Raw genomic sequence first — 20,989 nt, 5'->3', positions numbered from 1 at the left:
CTTGTTCCTTGTAATTCAGTGACTGTAGAAGACAGACGGTTGAAGTGGTGTTTAGTAGAGCCTAACTTTTTATGTGCCTCTATCTACATATTTGTAAAACTTACCTATAAATACAATTCACTGCAATTTCAAACTGCCAACTGAAATGAACATTAGTGGCAGTAAAACACCAACAACTTTTATTCCTTTTCCCACAAAATATGATTACATTGGCAGATTGATTTATTTTCACATGGTTCCTTGCTCAATACTATGCTGTGACCTCAAAACACTTTTAGCATAGTGTATTATTTGAAAAGTAAGACACTTTGACTATAACAAACAGAGCTCAAAGACTTGTTTGGAAGCCAAAATGGGAAAGTTAAATCAGCAAATGCATTGTCATCTCACTTTGTTGTTGTTAATGCTATCGGTTAGGTTTAGGGTAGGGCTTTGTTCAGGTGGTAGTTTCGGATAAAACTGAACACATGCAAGAGGCAACACAATACCATTTTTGCAGAAATGTTGTCAACCTTGTTTGTTTTTTTTAGTTGTGAAATTGCAAGGAAGTATGTGAATGCTTTGTGAATCTTTTTGACTGACTCCTTGAAAAAAAACGGTTCATTTGTTTGTGAATCGTGTCTGTCAGTAATGCCGAATAGAATTTTTGCCAATTTTTATTTTTTTGTCGCAATTGCAACCATTTCACTCACACTCTGAAGCCCTGATATGTTATGATATGATTCATGTCGATTCAGTACTTTGTGATGCATCAGGATATCATACTTGGATCACGACTAAAACTGCAGCAAAAATAGTTTGCATAGTTAGAAATAGTTTTAAATCTCTGGAGAAATGGCACACTTCAGCTATAATTGACCGATAAATGTATATGTTGATGCAAGTATTTACAGTATCAATGCAATATTTATATATATATATATATATATATATATATATATATATATATATATATATATATATATATATATATATATATATATATATATAATAAATACGACTTTTGCCTCAATTAACTCCTAATTACTGCTTATTAAAACTTAGTAAGGTAATTGTTATGTTTAGGTATTGGGTAGACTTAAGGTATGTAGAATAAAGTCGTTCAGAATAAGGCATTAACATTTGCTTTATAAGTACTAATAAACAGCCAATATCATAGTAATATGTATGCTAATACGCAACTAGTTAATAGTGAGAATTGCACCCTAAACTAAAGTGTTAGCATATATATAATTGTACCGTCATCACAGCCTTAGTATTTACTAGTAAGGCCAAATGCTTTTCAAGTAGAGAGGACATTTGTCCAGACTGTTTTTAGATTCAGCACTTTTTCATTCAGTCTTTTAGAGGACGTATTAAACTAGGACTTGTGTCTACTGGGATTGGACTCATGTCCCAGTCCTTTTCAAACTTTGAATCTAGGTCACCAGTAAGAGCAAAAGACAAGTTGTTCGCTGACATGGTCGAATAACAACTCGTGAGGACAGTCGGAAATATTATGTACACTACAGATTGAGGAGCTAAAGGAAGGGGATGTGTACAGAGGAATATTTGTCATCGCAAAGGTCACATGACATCCTCAAAGGTCAGATCTCTCAGGAAATGGCTCTTGTGTTGACTATTAACTCAACACAAGTTGAATCAATAGCAATTTATGTTTTAATTTAGCATTTTCTGTCTAAATGTCAGTAGAGGTACTGTAATGAAGTGTTTGTTTTGTGTTTTTGGTAAAAGTATCTCCAAATGAATGGCTTCCAATCCCTAGAACGTGTGAATGCCACGATAATGAGTACTTTGTTAAAGAGTAAAAGGAAACGGGTTGTTTATTCTTTTAGATCAAGCTTGGAAAAGGGTGTGGAGGAACTACTGTTCCAGTTACCCGAATGAACCCACTAATGCCGTCTGTCTGTTTTCTGCTGGATGTAAGCACACGTGGCGTGTGTGTGACCTACATAAGGTCATCTGGTAAGGGAAAGAGCAGTTGTTCCCTCAGCACATTTAAAGTGCTTTTAGTATTTTCTGTCCATCTCCGTCTCTATCCCGCTCTGTTGTCCCTGTGATCGTTTCAGAAGGCAGTGCTCAGTGTTTCTGTAAAAACAGGATATGAGAAAAGAAGTCTATTTCAGCTTTAGCGATTGCAAGCACAATGGAGGCTGTGTCTGATTTTTGTATCTTCCTGTGACTCACAGATAAGACTCTAGTCCCTCAGCACCAAACAGTTTCCTTCATATACCAATTAGAAAGAACATACAGTGGCCCCAAAAAGTATTTGTGCACTTCAGCCACACTTAAAAATCCCTTGGAGATCAGTTGGTTTAAAGTCAGTGGAAAAGTTACTGAGAAAAGTGAAGTTTGTTCTGAAAAATGCATAATTTGTTTTCAGATGCCATTTGGTTGGATAATTTTATCTAATGCAGGATTTCCCAATCTGGGATTTGAAACCCCCTGGATGTTTGCAAGGGAACTGCTGTGGGTTCTAATAATTAAATATAATCATAAAAACAAAACAAAATAATTGTGTAGTAAAAAAAGATGAAATATTTTACTTGTTTACCTGACTGTCATGTGACCATAACAAACATGTGAATATGTAAATGTTGTTAAATTATTATATGTCAAAGGGGTTCAGCTGACAAAAAAAATTGAGGAATCCCTGATCGAATGCAATGACATTTCTATGTTGCTTAATTGCCCAAATACATCTTCACTTTATCCTACAAGTCAGCATTTCCTATTGAATGTACATGTTATGTTTGACCCTCATTCTAAAGACTGACTGCAGAAAACTGACAGAAAAGTTGTGTGTGTTTGGAACAGGATGTCCTAGAGGCTCATGTGAAACAAATCCTCTTTTAATGAGGAAAAACAAGGTTAGGATAAAGTCACTAGTGCAATAGATTCACAGAGGTAAACACAATCAGAACCGCAACATCAGCAAAACAGAATACTACTTCCTCACAAACTGACATTTTAGATGAGGGTGAAACTGAGAATGAACCCAAAACACTTGTAGTATTTGGAGTAGGTAAGTTAAGAGTCTAAGTGGTCAAACTTTATATTAGGTGTCCTTAACTACTATGTACTTGCATAAAAATAAGTATGTACTTATTGTGTTCATATCGTATTGCAAAACACTTGGTGGGATACGGATAAGGTTAGGGACAGGTTTGCTAGGATGGGTATGTTTAAGGGTGGATTAAAAGGGAGGCTCAACTTTAGATGTATTTACAGAAATTAATTACAGCTGTAATTACATGCAGGTATTTTTAAAAATATAAGTACAATAAAAAAAAAAATTATCAAACGATTCATTTCAATGTTAGGACATAGTAGTTAAAGACACCTAAGATAAAGTGGGACCATTTAAGCTAGCTACTGTTTTAAAGAATTGAACTGAGCATTCCAGCTTGTTCTGTCTGTCGTTGTGCAATTATCAGAATGTGACAGAATGTCATGGACAGACTCCCAGTATTTGATGTAATTTGTTTATGCACACATGTAAAGACCTGTCCTTTTGCCTGAGCTCATTGATTCGTGAAGTAACACCCGTTGCTAGTAAGAAACTGTTTGAACCTGACAGATTCCTTTTCTCTTACCTAAGGCTCATGTCGAAATATGTGCTATTGCAGAATCTGCAGTACTGTTACGTGCAGTTCGTGGTTTCGTGTGGAAAGTGCTAATGAATGCCATAACTTTGAATGTTTTATGAATGTTGAATGTTTTTTGTTTTATTTGTACGTTTATAGCATGTTCATACAAAAGAGAGTACAGTTTTTTTGTATTTATTGCGATTTTATATCCATACTGTTACCCAGGCAGGTTAAACTTAAATAGCCCAGTTTGTACATTAACATTTTTACTTTTAGTAAAAGTTTAAATATTTGTTGAAATTGGATATATATTTAATAAATATTAGTATTGTTATAGTTTTACTTTGAAATATTGTTATCATTTTCTTGATTTTTATGTTAGAGTGAAATAATACAATAGTAATTGTTCTTTTTTAAATTTTTATTATTATTTAGTCACATTGAAATATAATTACAAAATATTTGACCAAATTGTGCCTTTATACAAACAAGCACAGCAAACCTTTTATTTTTTCTCTTTTTTTTACCTCAAATTTTAATTCACAACCACAATTTTATAAGAAACATCGCAATTCGATTTTTTCCCCCCTGCAAATTGTGCAGCCCTACTGTGAACTATTTCTTTAAGAATTTTGAAACATGCATAGCTGGATAAGAATTCCTTTTGTGCGATCTGTAGGAATAAACACGCCAGTTAGAGGAGTTTTAACCCCGCACATTTTTGCCTTCTCATAGACAGGACACGACCCCTCTAATACCTGTGCCCCTAATCTTAGCGTTTCCCAGATGCACTCTGAACCGGCCAAAATGTTTCCCTGTGAAATCAACCAGGTGGCACAGTGGTGAGCCAGTTGGTGATTTCACCAAACAGACACAGAGGCAGGAGCAGGCAAGCACAGCAATCTGTGTTTATGTTTAGGTGTGGTGGTAGTGCATATCAGGGTTTGAGTATTAGGGTGTGTGTGAAAAAGTTTAAAGGGATGGATCACCTAAAATATATTCAAGTGTTCTTTCAGCCAATGATAAGGTTTATAACTGGCTACCAACCCTGCTGAAAAAAACATGTTAAACCAGCTTAAGCTGTTTTTCTGGTCTTCCAGCCTGGTCAGGCAAAGGTTGTTCTGTTGGCTGGTTTTGGACACTTTTTAGCTGGTCAGTCCGGAAGACATTCTTTAAAGTTGCAATGAAACGGAAGGACATTATTTTGATGAAAAATTATGAGGTCAAACGTTTTTAAAAATTAAACCTATGCATGGATGAATTGTCACAATGAGATCTCTAACATACATTTAGAAAATAGAGTGAATATTTATTTCATGTTGACTTGAAACCAGCAATCCAGCTTAGGCTGTTTTTTAGCAGGAAGAACTTGATACGACATCATAGTATTTCCAGTTGCATCTGCATAATTGAGCAAAGATAAAATGATCATGCGGGTCATTTCGTGTCAAATCAACCAAAGTTTGGAAACTTCCTTGGATAAATTTTTTGATTTCGTTAATATTTTATTCTGAAGAAAGACAAACATTAATAGTGATTAAAGCCAAATAAATGTACTCTGTAAATATTAAAACTTGGCATTTAATATTTTGGCTTTCATCACTATTTATGCTAGTCTTTCTTTAAAATGACAAATTTTAGCCAGGGACCAGTGGGTTGTTGACATAGAATTACCCTAATATACACAGAAATTAAATAAGGCCGAAAAAACATTGCAACCAATTGAAAAAGTGGACTGTCAGGCAGAAATGATAGAAAGTGATCTTCCTGCATGAGCAAGCAATGGTCCCTTGTACATGGCAAATTAAATTCAATGCCATGACTTTTTAATTTAATTTCATCTGTCACAAAACAACAATTCTCAAGTCTTTTGCTGTCTGTTTTAGTTTGGATAACAATAACTCTTTTCCTAGAATCACATGCTTCTATTCAATTTTTATTGCACAAGATGCATGAACATGCATGTATTCTTGAGAATACGTTCAACATCATTCAGACCAAGACCAGTACATGTGGCAATTCGTATGATTAATAGAGAGGCGGAACAAATACAGGCATGTGGCCAATAGATTGAGGAACACTGATGTAATATGCGATTCATCATTCTCGCCTTGACACCCGAGAAAAGATTGCTGCGCTGTTTGCCCCCCTCCCTCCTTTTGTCCCTCGTTTTTCCTTCGTTGCTCGGCGAAGATATAATGGAAATGTTATGTAACATTTGCTCCCAGAAAAGCTTTTAATCTTTTTGTGCCTGTGCGTGCAAAAAACAACCGTAGCACTATTGTGTACCAGTGCAGTCTCGGCACACTACAATAATCCAGTAAACGCACGCCTTACGTTACACACACACTCGCATACACACGCCTGATCTGCTTAGAGCTCCAAATGCAGGCGTCCTGAATCGGGACACCTGTCAGGTGTTCTGGAGGTTGCCTGATAGCATTGCCATGGTTATGCTGAGTCACATGGGATGGAAGCTCTGTAAGTGTAGTCGTGTGCATGCTCCATGACTTGGCATGTCAAAGCGTGAGCACGTAAGGCTGATCTGTCTAGGATATACATCATGAATGTTTAAATGTTCACACACCTTTCATATATATTGCAGTAGCACATATGCCCAAGAAATGAGGTCTGTTTGAGTACCACAGGCCCATCTGTTGTAATCTACTAGAGGATTTTTGTAAAGAATTTGGGGATATTTTAGCTTAACAGAACTGCTGTTCAGTAAACTTTATAGGATATGTACATAATTTGTGATGAGAAAAAAATCGAGAGTGATCTTCTAAAAATTTTTTTGATTGATATCAAAGGAAGTCATTAGCATTCAATTTAATGTTTTTATGGTAAATCGTTACAGATTAAGAAAGATATATGCTCATGTCTGTGAGAAGTTACGAACATAACCCCAATCATTTGTTCGAACCAATAGTTGAGGAATGTCTCAGGTTCAATGCAAGGCGCCTGTGACATGCTGTCTGTACATAATCTTTTTATTTTTATTTTTTACCTTTCCCTCAATTTGTAAGAACAAACAATTTAAACCCTTGAAGTTCCCACAGGAATTCTGTTGGCAATGCATTACTATACACAATAATTCCCTTAATCAGTTTTTTTGTGTGCTGTTTTCCAATTAAAGGTGCATTGTGTAACATTTAGGAGGATCTGTTGACAGAAATGCAATATCATATACATAACTATGTTTTCAGTGGTGTATAAAGACCTTACATAATGAACCGTTATGTTTTTATTACTTTGGAACGAGCCGTTTCTATCTACATACTGTACACCGCGGGTCCACTTACTTCAAATAGCCATTTTGCACCGACATGTTTCTACAGTAGCCCTAAACGGACACGGTTTTCTTTTTTAATACATTTTTAAATTTAATTTATCTCTTTGATGGCAAAGCTGAATTTTCAACAGCTCAAGTCTTGACTGTCCCTTTTGATCAATTTAAAGGGGTTGTTGATTATGATTTCACTTTTCTAACTTTAGTTAATGTGTAATGTTGCTGTTTGAACATAAAAGACATCTGCAAAGTTACGACGCTCAAAGTTAAAAGCAAATGGAGGTATTTTCTTTTAAAGAAATTGCTTTTTAAGGACTACAAACAGCTGGTAGGGACTACACGACATTCCTCCCGGGTTAGTGACATCACAAACCCTAAAATTTACATAAGCCCTGCCCCCGGAACACGATTTATAGATTACCAATACAGAATATGCTAATCAGTGACTAGAAGTTAACTAAACAAGCATAAATTCATCAACTAACCATTCAGAATTTTCAGTGCATGTCTGTGTGAGGTAATTGAAGCTCCTAAGGACTAGAGATGTGCAGATGGGCTATTATTTCATCCGCAACCGCATCACAAAACTCATCATCCGTCCCCCATCCATCCGCACCAACGTTTTTGACCAATTTTCAAAACCGCACCCGCCCGCCATCCGCTGATACAAGGCGCTGCTGATGACAGCCGCGAAACTAGAAACCGCCCGCCACCCGCCTGAATTTAATTAAAATATTTTTTTTCGTCACATCATCCGCCCGATCTGCGGTTTATCTGCGGAGTCCGTGGCTATAACCGCCAACCGCGCATCTCTACTAAGGATACAAGTTGTTGTAGCTCCACCCTCTGTGCTGGGAGCAGCAGCTCATTTGCATTTAAAGGGACAGACACAAGAAACGGTGCGTTTTTGCTCACCCTCAAAAAGTGACAACTTTAATATGCTATATAAAATATCTGTGGGGTATTTTGAGCTAAAACGTCACATGCGCACTCTGGGGACATCAGAGATTTATTTTACATCTTGTGAAAAGGGCATTATGCCACCCCTTTAATGCATTCTCTCTAAATAAAAGTATTAATTTCTTTGATAAATCTTACTCACCCCAAACTTTTGAATGGTAGGGTATATCTTCAGTTAATTTGTTTATCACCCAATGGTCATTTTTTTTCTTGTTTTAAGCCTAAACCTCAATCAATTTTATTTGCTTTATGTTTTAAAAAAAACATTTATAAAAAAATTTATAAAAAATAAACTTATTTACAGAGATGTTCTCTAAAAACAAATCCCAAATTATTTATAGATGTTTAGATAATTTTACCGAAAAACAGGAGAAAAATATGTACTAGTAAAATTCTGCAATTCCTTGTCCCATATATTGCTTCCATTGTAAGTTCATTACTGTAGACATGGTTTCTGCTTATTTTAATGAACTGAGGGACAAGTCAAAGTTATTTTGGTGGTAATTGACAGCATTCCACTTGTATTGAACCTAGAAAATCCCTTTAAAGAGTGTAACCTGGCAGCATTTTTTTTGTTTTTTATTTTTGTTTTTTCATGGGTCTCGCCAATCCAGAAAGTAAAAATTCCAAATGCCCTTTAGAAAGTCCCATTCACTTGGCTTCTTTAGTTAAGACGGCCCTCTTCATCTCCCTTTCTGTTCATCCTTCCTTCCTTCTTAAATATCTCCACCTCCCCCTTTTTTGCAGATTCCCCCCGAGCTATTTCTGTTCCTTGGTGTCTCAGTTTTCTCTTTGTCCTGTTGTATCAGCTTTTAGACAGAAAGAGTCAGCCCTCCTCAGTCAAGCCGCAGTGTTGACAGGCAAGATAGTGGAGTACAGACGGTCATCCAGTCTCTGCATTCTACTCAAGGGGGAAGTTCATCCCCCATATCCTAATGAGATTTTAAAGAAGCTTCCCTGATTCGTCTGACAGCGACAGACACGGCCACCTCATGCTTAGCCCATGTGAGGATGGCACATAGAGGATTCTGGGACAGATCATTTTAGGGTGTGGCAAGCATTCAGGAGCCCCAACTAAGAAGATCAACACATTTGTTCCGGCTGTTAGTAGCCAGTAGTTTTTATAGTACTGAACCAGAACAAGATTCTCTTTTTACTGCTGGAATCTTTCCTATTTTTTTCTGTCAGATTTGCTGCGGTTTTATTTCTCCAAGAGAGCCACCAGGATCTCTGTGGCTTTTTGCAGTGTCATAGCTGTTTAGAGTGCACTGCATTGAAAACAATTTGGTATTTGGTGCAATTTTCACTCAGAAATTGCAAGCAAATTTCACAAACAATTACAAAGTAACAGCAAGTAACACATTGAATTAAACGTGAATTTAGTAGAAAAACTGAAATGGTATTTTCTTGTAAAACTGAATCCAATAAGCTCTATTTACAGCTTCGAAAAATCTTTTCTTTTCAGTGTAATTTCAGAGGCGAGATCTCATCATGCGCACACACAGAGTGCCTCGTCCCTTCCTGTAACTGCAAGAGAAGGGAACAGGTTTTTCCTCCTCTCTCTATTTACCCCCCCACACACACACAGAGAGAGAGAGAGAGAGGGAGTGCGTCAGTAGGAACTCGCTCACACTCTCTCGGACAGCGTCAGACCGAGGTAGGGGCTGCAGACTCACTCCTCCTCTCCTCTGCATGCTGTTTTTCTCCCGATCTGCCCGAAGCGTCCTGCAGACCGGGCGAGGGAGAGCTCCCTGTAGCCAGCAGCAGGATGCATCTGGTCTTAGACTCCTGTCAGGAAGTTGTGCTGAAGATGCTACCGTACTTTGTGGATAATGCATTCGTCACGCAGAGCCAGATCTACCACATGTGAGTGAACCAATGAATTGGTGCAGGAGTCTTAAGTGAAATCAGAGCTGATGTGGATTGCAGTGGTGTTTATATCTTTGATTGATTGTGACGTGTGGCTTATACAGTAAGATCCAGAAGTCTGAAAATCACAGGTTCCTATTCTAGTTCGCTGTCTGGAAATGAACAGATTGTTTTAGGATTTTGATGTGAAGTGAATATGAAATATTTAATATGCTGTTTCTAGTCAATAATTAAGTAAGCATATTTGTGACTTTGATAATCAATTCTTTGGACAGAGACATGGTCACATGGATCATTCTTAAACCGATCTGGAGAACATGATCATCAGGTTTTACACAAACTAATGGAATTCATGCGTCTTGTGTGCTGCTGTCATTAAAGTAAAAAGGAGACAAACCAACTACTAAGGCATTATGTTAATTGCTAATTAATCTGAAAATTGTCAATTTCACTCACATTGTTGCTAATAATATAGAGTTTGGGGTCTGTGACATTTTTGTATGTTTTTGAAAGAAGTCTCTTAAGCTCACCAAGGCTTCGTTTATTTGATAAAATATGCAGTATAAACAGTAATATCTGGGGTTTTTTATGCATTTTGAAATGTAATGTATTCCTGTGATGGCAAGGCTGAATTTCCAGCATCATTACTCCAGTCTTTAGTGTCACATGATCCTTCAAAAATCATTCTAAAATGCTGATTTGGTGCTCAAGAAACAATTCCTATTATTATAATTGTTGAAACCAGTTGTACTGCTTGTGGAAACCATTTTTCCCAGGATAATTTGAAACTTTGGTAAACCTTTAGTTTAGGGTCCAATTCTCACTATTAAAGTTGCTTATTATCATGCATATTACTATGATATTGGCTGTTTATTAGTACTTATAAAGCAAATATTAATGCCTTATTCTGAATGACCATATTCTACATCTCTTAACTCTACCCAATACCTAAACTTAACAACTACCTTACTAAATATTAATAAGCAGTAATTAGGAGTTTATTGAGGCAAAACTCTTAATTAATAGTGAGAATTGGACCCTAATCTAAAGTGTGACTGAAAGTTTGGAATGTAAGTCTTTTGTAACATTATAAATGTCTTTACTGTCACTTTTTACTTTCAGAAAATCCATCAAACATTTATGTAATTAGTAAATACAATTTATTTTATTAGAAAAATGCAAAATAAAAGTAATTTCTGTAATTGTCTTGGGCATTTGGATCGCCTTGTACCTTCTGGACAGTATGGTGATTGATGCGTGTAGTACAGAGCTGGAAACCTCTACCTGGACTACAGGTGATGTTTGACCCAGTTAGAGCTGCTCGCAACGTTCATACCTCATATTTATCAGAGGCCTGAAGATGAGTACAGTTTTCAGCTTACATGTGTGTTTGCTCTTTATGTTGGTCACATATTATAGATTTGCTTTGACCTGTAAAATCTGGCCTTGCCACATCATAAACTTTCTTTTTATTATTGCTCTTAGTGTTACCTGAGAGGTAGTAATGTTTGCATATTTGAATGAAAGGCATGTGGTTGTCCAATTTTGTGTTTTGTATTTGCCTTAGGTTTGAGTGCATTATATAAGAGTGGACATACCACTCCTGCAGATGGTCATTATCAAAATACTATCAGATGGAGATGATGCTTGGCCAAATTAGTTATGACGTTCAGGTGAATTTACTGACTGTCATGTGGAGTTGTTCGGCCTGTGTGCTTGATACTGTGCTTTGCTGTGATATGAAAAGTATTTTTGGAGAAATTGAGTAAGAGTTAATTCAAAAGTTGTGCCTCTATAGGGCTGGCATATATTGCAACTTTTAAATGCACTTTATTTGGTCACAATTGCCATTATTGGTATACTAATTTGTAGATCATTCCTTGTCTTCTGACTCAGAAGTATGTGAGCATTAAAATTTATAGTTTAAATTTCAGTAGCAAAAACAGTATTGGAGTCGATAAATTCATTGAATTTCATTATTCAGTTCAAACTGTCTGTTTGCATCCAAGAATCATTTGGATTCAATTAATATATTATATTTGTAGCTTCATCTCTTACGTATTGCCGGTTTATTACCTTATATTTTTTACATAGCATTGCAAAGTTGTTAAAAACAATGGAATACATTTTGTTGATTTTTCTTTTCTTTTTTTCTTTTCACTTTTTAAATTATTAGCCTACTTCTTGCTTTTGAACAATTTGAATGTACTTTACCACAAATTTTTTTGGTTGAAGTGATTGATCCTCTTATTGAAAATAAGCTATTAAAAGGCAAATGCATACATATTGATTGATTTATACTGGATGTATTTTGAATATCAGAAAGCTGAAAAATATTTGTGTTTGCTGTCTCTTTTTGCCCTATATATTATTTAGTTGTAATTTATTCAGTCTTTGCCGGACATACAGTATGTTGCCTGCTCTCTCTGTGTCTATTAATTAAGTGTCCATGACCCTAAATGATGCAATGAACATTAACTAAATAACATAAAATGCAACATGTTCATTAAAAATGACAAAATTAAAATGAAATATAATCATATATTGTCTCATCCAGGGAATTCTGGGAATTTTTCACTATAAATTCAAGGTTTTTACTTCCAAAACCCATGATCCATACATTATTTTACAGTAAAATGACATGTAGTGCAATATTAAACCATTTAAGTTTTATAGTTAGCCAATTAACAGGTTTTTACTCTTTTTCTGTTAAAAAAAAAAAAAAAAAAAAAAAAAAAATATATATATATATATATATATATATATATATATATATATATATTATTTTTACAGCAAAGTGTATACCAAAGTTAATTTCTGTGACATTCATCAGGAAAATAAGTTGACAAGTTTATATTTTCGCTGTAGTTTTGATTCCAGAATTTCTACCAAAGGGCTGTTCATCCTACACCAGATGCCAAGTATCCATCTGGGGCGGACTCTAAACATACAATTGAAACGTGGACAGACGTTTTAGAGCGGTTTCTTCTCAAAACTCTTACTCACATCATAATTACACCCTTGGAGGTGAGCGTATTCTGCTCAAGGCTTGTGTATCGTCATTTTCAGCTGTCTGTCTCCCAGTCATGACTCAATCCATCAGCCCAACGGTGCTGAGCTGCTTCCAGCCTTCACATAAATCGCTCAGAGGGGCGGACAGAGAGAGAGCGCTGCAGGGAGAGGAGAAACAAAAGAGAGGAGGATGGAAACAAAAGCCGCTGCGTTCCGCTGACACCCTCGAGTCCTATGGAGGGAGGGTGAGAAAGTTGAAGAAGGGAATAAGAGAAAGGGAGGAGGAGGAAGTAGGAGAGAAATAAAGAGAAGGGTGGGGTGGGGGCACAATGCGAGTTTTGTTGCTGGTTGCTGATCGTGTGAGGGTTGTTTCTCTGAATGCTGAGACACTGGAAGTCCAGTCAGGGAATATGAGAGGGATGAGTCAGCAGAGGGTCACAGCCACAGCAGGGCGAGAAAACAATCTGACCCCGAAATGTTTTTCCTGACTAGAACATGACGGTTTTGAGGAGCCACTCCTAAATAGCCAGTCGGTGATCTCTCTGAACGTACACTTCTATTATCTAGATTTCAAGTTTGATGGCTGCTGTACATTTCATACTTTGTTTACTTTACTTTTATTAAGTTTGACAGTTTCTTTTTATTTATTTTTTTAGCATGAACCATTTATTGAAATGAGATTACAGATTAGTGTAGAGTTGTGAAACTACATATTTTCAAAATTGTGAAACCCTTTGGGTTGTCTGAATTAGTCAACTAGTTAGTCTTAAGGAAGCTCAGAAAAATGATGGTCTATTGCCTATTTAGCATGAATTCTGTGTTCTCCGTAGTGGTCCACTGATATCTTTTTAAAGGTTCAAAAATGGTAACTAGAGAGAACAATGGCCAACATACTGCAATGTAATTGGGCTGTATTCACACAAAAGCAGAATACAGTTGTCAGTTGATTACAGTTCTGTTCACAAACAGTTCATGTATAAAAGAGATTGACAACCTCATTCTGTAACTTATGGGACTGCCTTGCATTTTCTAGAGAGTGAGAGTGATTTAGAGAGGAGTAAACATATATGTTTAGATGAAGTGTGCTGAATGAATGAAGCCACAGTCAACAACTAGTTGCCTGACAAGTCGTATGACATGGATGTGTGAGTTGCAGGTTGTTTTGTTCTTGTCAAGTACTAATGTTACGCTCATCAATACTCAGGTTATGAAATGCAATTTTTTTTAAAGAAAAATAATGATTTTATTCAGCAAGTGCGCTTTAAATTGATTCTGTAAAGGCATTTATAATGTAAAACTTTTTAATCATCAAAGAATCATGAAAAAGTAATATCCACAAAAATATTAAACAGCAGAACTGTCTTCAACAGTTAAAAAAAAAAAAGTTTCTTGAGCACCACATTTATTTATTTATGGACATTTATTAGAGGATCAGCCCCATGAGATGAAACGTCTCGTTTTCATGGGGGTCCTCAGGATCATGTCCAAACAATATAGAAAAGCAAAACAACAGAGTAGATACAAAATACAAGATACAAGAAAAACCTCAACGCACGCACTCACACTCATTCACACCATGCACCCCCTCACACCACACACACACACACACACACACACACACACACACACACACACACACACACACACACACACACACACACACACACAGACACAGACACAGACGCACAGACACACGCACACACAGACACAGACACACACACACACACACACACAAGCTCTCACTATCCCCACTCTTCAAAGATAGAGTTAAAGTAAATAACAGCGGTTCCCTAACTGTGGTATGTATACCACTAAACAGTAAAACCTTTTTTAATCTTAGACTAAGCATGATGGTGCTCTGAAAGTCAAGCATTTTAAGAGTGGTGTTAAGTGTGAGATGTAAGAGAACAACTGGTGTAACATATTGCATAAAACACAATAATCCCAAATATAACTGACAAAGTTGACACTAGATCTAGATCACTAGATATGTATATTTCTACATATATACACATTCATACACCCATACATAACATGACACATATCAATGCTAAATCTGAAATGCTAGAAACATAGACAAGTATTCTGAAGATGTGTTAACAAAGTAGTTCGGAACAGAGGAAAAGACGTAAGCGAGCGGATAGATGCAGGAAGGCTGTTCCAATCACGAGAGGCTTTTAACACAGAAAGCATATTTCCCAATTTCTCTCTTAACTCTAGGGATAGTAAAGAAGATCTGTTCGTTGTGACGAAGATTATATTGTGAACTGTAAGGCACTAAATATTGCGATTAAATAATATGGATATTGAAAGTAAATGCATTTAAATATAAGCTGAAACCAATGATGTTGTCTTCTGGCTGAGCGTACAAGCCAGGACAGCTGGTCATACATCACACAATGATGTGTCCTATAGGGGCAGCGAAGGGCGAATCGGCACAGGCTGTTGTATACCACATCGAGAGAGTGTAGACAAGTGGCAGAAGTGTTAGCATATATAATATCTGCATAGTCCAGTATAGGTAGCAGCAACTGGGAGACTATTCTTTTCCTAACCTGAAAGTTAAAACAGTCTATCGATTGATATAATGTTTTAAGACGAAAGCTAAGTTTGTTGTTAAGCGCGTGTATATGAGCTTTGAATGAAAGATCATTTTCTAGCCAAACACCGAGATATTTAAATTTTTCAATTGACTCTAAAGGAGAAGAATCCAGAAAATGCAGATTAAGATTATTTCTATCTTTCTTCTGGAAAAGCATACAGTAAGATTTTGACTTATTCAGCAGCAGTCGATTAAATGACAGCCACTGCTGTACGGAATCAAAGTCATGTTGTAAGGAATAATTTATGTCAGGAATATTCAATTTGGAGCAATATATAATTGTATCATCTGCGTAAAGATGAACGTCACATCCTGAACAGCAGAGTGGCAAGTCATTAATAAAAATGGAAAATAACAAAGGCCCAAGAGAAGAACCCTGGGGTATGCCTTTATCTACACCTGTAAATTCGACTGACTGCCCCTGAAGGACACACATTGGCGGCGGTGATGGAAATATGAATTAAACAACAGAAGAGATGAGCGGGAAAGGCCAATTGAATATAATTTATCCAGGAGTAGATAATGATCAACTAAATCAAACGCTTTTGTAAGATCTAAGAAGATGGCACCAGTACTCATATTGTTATCATAACTAGTGAAAATATCATTTGTAAATTTCAAAAGAGCAGTGGTAGTTGAGTAGTGTTTCCTGAAACCTGACTGGCATTGAGAAAGTAAATTGTTATCAGAAAGGTAGTTAGATAATTGATCGAAGATAATTTTCTCAAAAATTTTCACAATACTATAATTATTGAGATAGGTCTATAATTGTTCATGTTTTGGGTGTCCCCTCCTTTATGCAATGGAATGACTTTGGTACACTTCCATGCCAGAGGCACTTCATGGGTTAGAAATTACAGATTAAAGAGCTCAGCCAATGGAGAGGACATGTGAAGAAATTTTGATAAACTTACCCTCAATGCCGTCAGGGCCCGGTCCACTGTTAGAGGATAGCTTGCTAATGGCCAGCTAGACATCAGCTGAGCTAGCCTGTCGGAATGTGAAAGAACTGTCGTAGGTCTGGGAATTAAAAGTCGGTTCTGGGTGAAAGAGCGATGACTGTACCTGAGGTGTTTGGGAGAAATGCAAACTAAATGCATTTGAGATAACTGCTGGATCATTAACAGTTGCATTATTAAATGTCATGTTACTCCTGGTACTGTTCGGCTTGTCAAGTAAGGTATTCATTTTTGTCCAAAATTGTTTAGGATTATTGAAGTCATGTGACAAACTTTTTCTGTAGTAATTGGCTTTAGCATTTCTTGTTTGGGTTGTGCACGTGTTTCGTAGCCGTTTGTATTCCTCCCAGTTTTGTTTTTTTGTGTTTATTCCACGCCCTATCCCTCTGCTTAAACAAACTGATAAGTTCCCCATTTACCCAAGGTATATGATGACCTTTGACCTTAATAGTTGTCCATGGGGCATGCTTATCAATTACTTGCACAAATTCACAATAAAAAAATTCCAGGCAGCTTCCGCGTCAGGAATTAGGCTAAATCTATTCCAATTTATCCTTCTCACATCATTTATAAATAAATCACTGTTAAATAATTTCATGTCACGGATCCTAATAAATTTTGGAGGAAGATGGGGAGTTGATAGATAGATATGATAGAATGGTCGCTGAAACAATCCGAGAGAACACCAGATTTAATTATTCTGCTGGGACGTGTGACTAATATCCAATCAAGAAGAGATTTGCAACTTGGGCTGATTCTAGTAGGCTCTTTAATCATTTGTGTAAAATTTAAACCATTGAACATGTTACGTTCCGTGAGAGTACCAGGATCAGTCCAGTTTAAATTAAAATCCCCCAAAAGCACAATTTCTGATGAGTCACCAAACAATGAAACAGTGAATAGGATGTTTCGAACAGACTCTAGCTTAGGAGATGTTGGTGGGCGATATATATTGCCAATTACTAATTCTTTATTTGCATGAAGAATAACCTTAACAAAGATACCTTCAAAAAGCTCAGGTTTCACTTTAGGAATAGTTAATTGTGATTTCAAATTTGATTAAATGTAAGTTGCAACCCCACCTCCCCTAGATTCTCTATCTAGCCTATATATGATGTAGTTGTCCAGTTTAACATTGGAGTCTGCTATATTTTCATTTAGCCAGGTTTCAGATAATGTTATAATATTGGGATTATTACAAACAAGCCATGCCCTTAGTTGATCAATTTTAGGAACTAAACTGCGAATGTTTAAATGAATTACATTTAGACCTTTGCCCATTGATTACAGTTTGAAAAGCAAAAGCCAAAATAGAACCAACTGGACATGTCTGATTTACAATAATGGTAGTAAATTGGGGTAAGGAGAATATGAGAGCAAACCAACATGCAAAGCACACACGAACACACACACACACACACACACACACACACACACACACACACACACACACACACACACACACACACACACACACACACACACACACACACACACACACACACACACACACACACACACACACACAAAATAAAAATAAAAATAAAAAATAAATACAAAATACGATCTTGCATTGAAACAAGGCAAAATTGTCAACAACTCAAATAATTGTCCTTCGCTCGCTCCCCCAAGAGTAACACTACTGAGCATAATAAATCATATTACTTTATTATATTTGGCTAGATAAATAAAAGGGAATCACAACGAATTTTACAAGTTAACTGTTAGTGCGAAAGAACAACAAAACAGCGTACTATTACCAAATAAAAAATTGACAAGCCTCCAAGCCGTAAAAAGGACGATAATTAATTAAAGAGTCAAAAAATCTAAATCAGGTCGCACCTGTAGACGTCTCTTATTTTTGAATTGAATGACGTCAAGCGCTCAACAGCGCCTCATACCATACATTCGGAAGTAAACATAACTAACATTACAACAGTCATGGCAGAATTGAGGTCTCATTTTCCGAGTTGAGTGAATCAAAGGAATCGATAAACTTAGACGCCTCACTTGGCTCAGTAAACAGGTTTTGGTCGGATCCTCTTGTCAACTTCATGGTGGCTGGATATAACAGGAAAGCTTGAAATCCCAAGGTGCGAGCCCTATTCATTATAGGGAAGCACGGAAGCACAAATCACCATGGTGGAATGATTTTTGAATGATCATGTGACTCTGAAGACTGAAAATTAAGCTTTGCTATCATAGGAATAAATTACATTTTAAAATATATTAAAATAGAAAACAGTTATTTTAAATTGAAATAAAATTTCACAATTTGTATCAAATAATAGAGCCTTGGTGATATTTAAACTGGTTCAATGGGTTAGTTATTTTGGTAGCGGCTAGTAGTAGTTTCTACAACTGCTTTCAAGTGCCCAGTTGTAGTTAACAATATAGTAGTATAAGAGAATTGCATTCATCACAAAATGTGTTTTGCTCACTCTTTCTGTCTCTGATGTATTGTTTGTGAGTGTATATATAGACAATAAATCCACAGGCAAAGAAGAGGCCATTCTCTCTCTCTCTCTCTCACACACACACACACACACACACACACACACACACACACACACGTTTACTTAGCTATCTAAATGGGGACATTCCATAGACGTAATGGTTTTTATACAGTACAAACTGTATATTCTATCCATTACACTAACCCTGCCCTAAACCTACCCATCACACAAAACTTTTTGCTTTTTAAAAAAACGTCAATTTATTTTTATACCAGATTTACAAATGAGGATGTCCCTAAACACACACACACACACACACACACACACACACACACACACACACACACACACACACACACACACACACACACACACACACACACACAGTTCATTAAACTGTCAACCAAAGTCATGTACAACACCATGTTCAGACTAATTCATGTGAACAATCCCTGCCCTGTTATGACAGTAGGATAACAGACGAGAGTGTTTTCATTACATCTCAGTAGCTTCTCTGCAAGATATTGAGCTCATTTCTCACCTTACCAGCTGTAGTCCTAGTTTCCCCAGCACAGAGTTTCCGTTAAAACTTACTTTTGCCAGAGTGCATTAGAATAATAATAATAAGCCTCGGGTGGTTCACATTTCTATAAGTGTGTTTAACTGCATGTAAGGCTAATTATTGCCCCACCTAAAATCACAGACCTAAAGCACATGTCGTGAGCATGCGGGACGGGTGAGTGATGGTGAGATGGGTTGTATAACATGCAAAATTCAACCCTAGAGGATTATAGATAGACAGTCATAGGTCATTCACAAAGTGTTTTGTTTTCATATGGAAAGAATGGACGCATAGCCGTATGTATTTATCATAAACCCACTAACAACTTTTCAGATTACTGACATTATCCCACATTTATGTCACGCATAATGAAATGTATGTATATTTGTAGACCACTGTAGAAATGTTTGGGGTCAGTGAGATTTATTTAAAATAAATTAATACTTTTTTCCAGCAACGATGCATTAAATTGATCAAAAGTGTCAGTAAAGGCCTTTATAATGTTACAAAATATTTCTGTTTCTTTTAAATGCTATTCTTTTCAACCTTCTCTTCAGCAAAGATCAGATTTTTGTTCAAATTCAGCAAATTTTTTGAATGAGAGTATATGAATATATGAACCAGTGAACAGGACTCAATTTTTCTTATAAATAAAAATATGAAAAACAAGAAGAATATGAAGGAAGGAAGAAAAACCCACATGCTTGCGCTAAATCCAACTCCACAACTTTTATTTCCTGGGGTTTTGTTGTCTAAACTGTCATGCAAGCATGTTTTGGTCAATTGTTGCAGTTGTTTCTCACATTGTCTCCTCTCTACCCTTTCTTTCCCTCCATCTTTTACAGTTTAAGTGAGAGCTTCTTCATGGTCAAGGGGGCCGCTCTGTTTTTGCAGCAGGGCAGTTGTCCACAGGGTCCGAGAGGTCATCCTCACCACAAGCATGCAGGTCAGTCCATGCATGGGATTGAGGGGTTTGTATACAATCTGTCTCCTCCCTTGCATCACACATCACTCAATTTATATAAGCAGCCAAAGTGCAAGTGACGTTTTTGAATGCTCACTGTTATTTGAGTCAACTGTGTATTAACGATCCTGTATTAACTGTACTTTAGGGCCTAATATAACTTTTTCAAGTCCTAAGTCAATAATTAAGATAGGAAGTTTGTCATTTTACATTACAGACAATAACGTGTTTTGGTGGAAATAATGGTTACTATAGTAATTTTTGTAGAGGTGAATTTTCAAGCAGCACGATTAATTGTTAAAAGTTCTCAATTCAAAAACCTACTAAATCTTACTAGATTCGGCTATGTCTATTAAACCTTTGACAAAATCATACCGTCTGTCCTGAGAGGGAAATTCCAAAATTCTGCAGCAGATGCTGTCTGGCTGACGGACAGACTCAGTGCTGGCTAAGCGTGTCCCAGACGTGTGTGTGTGTGTGTGTTTGTATGTGGATTAGCCAGATTAGCAGTTCAGCTCAGCACGTTGGGACTGAGAACATCACTTCTTATAGACAGGGCACACAGAATGGGACATCTCTATTTTATGTGGTTTATGATGCACAAACTGTTAACTCTGTATGTTCATAGTCATACACTCTTTTTCTTACCCTAAACTCTTTTTTTTTTAAATTATTTATATATATATATATATATATATATATATATATATATATATATATATATAT

The 20,989-nt window shown here is 36.5% G+C and overlaps 1 protein-coding gene across 5 annotated transcripts in view; it reads left to right on the top strand.

The window, feature by feature from the left end:
* The window catches only part of ssh1a (slingshot protein phosphatase 1a), a 44,829-nt gene that overhangs the window by 8,461 nt on the left and 15,379 nt on the right, over positions 1-20,989 (top strand). Inside the window, exons 1-2 of one of the 5 annotated variants that reach the window (XM_077241401.1) lie at positions 9,421-9,705; positions 20,145-20,245. In XM_077241401.1, the coding sequence (XP_077097516.1) occupies positions 9,608-9,705; positions 20,145-20,245 (199 nt within the window). In that variant the 5' untranslated portion in view covers positions 9,421-9,607. Of the gene's footprint in view, positions 1-9,420; positions 9,706-20,144; positions 20,271-20,989 lie in introns of those variants that run through there. The other 4 variants (XM_077241400.1, XM_077241397.1, XM_077241399.1 and 1 more) reach the window with 4 other exon arrangements.

The sequence above is a fragment of the Siphateles boraxobius genome, unplaced genomic scaffold (genome assembly GCF_051911475.1).
Source record: "Siphateles boraxobius isolate OS27281-9 unplaced genomic scaffold, OSU_SipBor_1 24, whole genome shotgun sequence".
Taxonomy (NCBI): Eukaryota; Metazoa; Chordata; class Actinopteri; order Cypriniformes; family Leuciscidae; genus Siphateles; species Siphateles boraxobius.
Note: the sequence above shows the minus strand (reverse complement) of the source record. Positions and strands in the feature narration are given on the sequence as shown.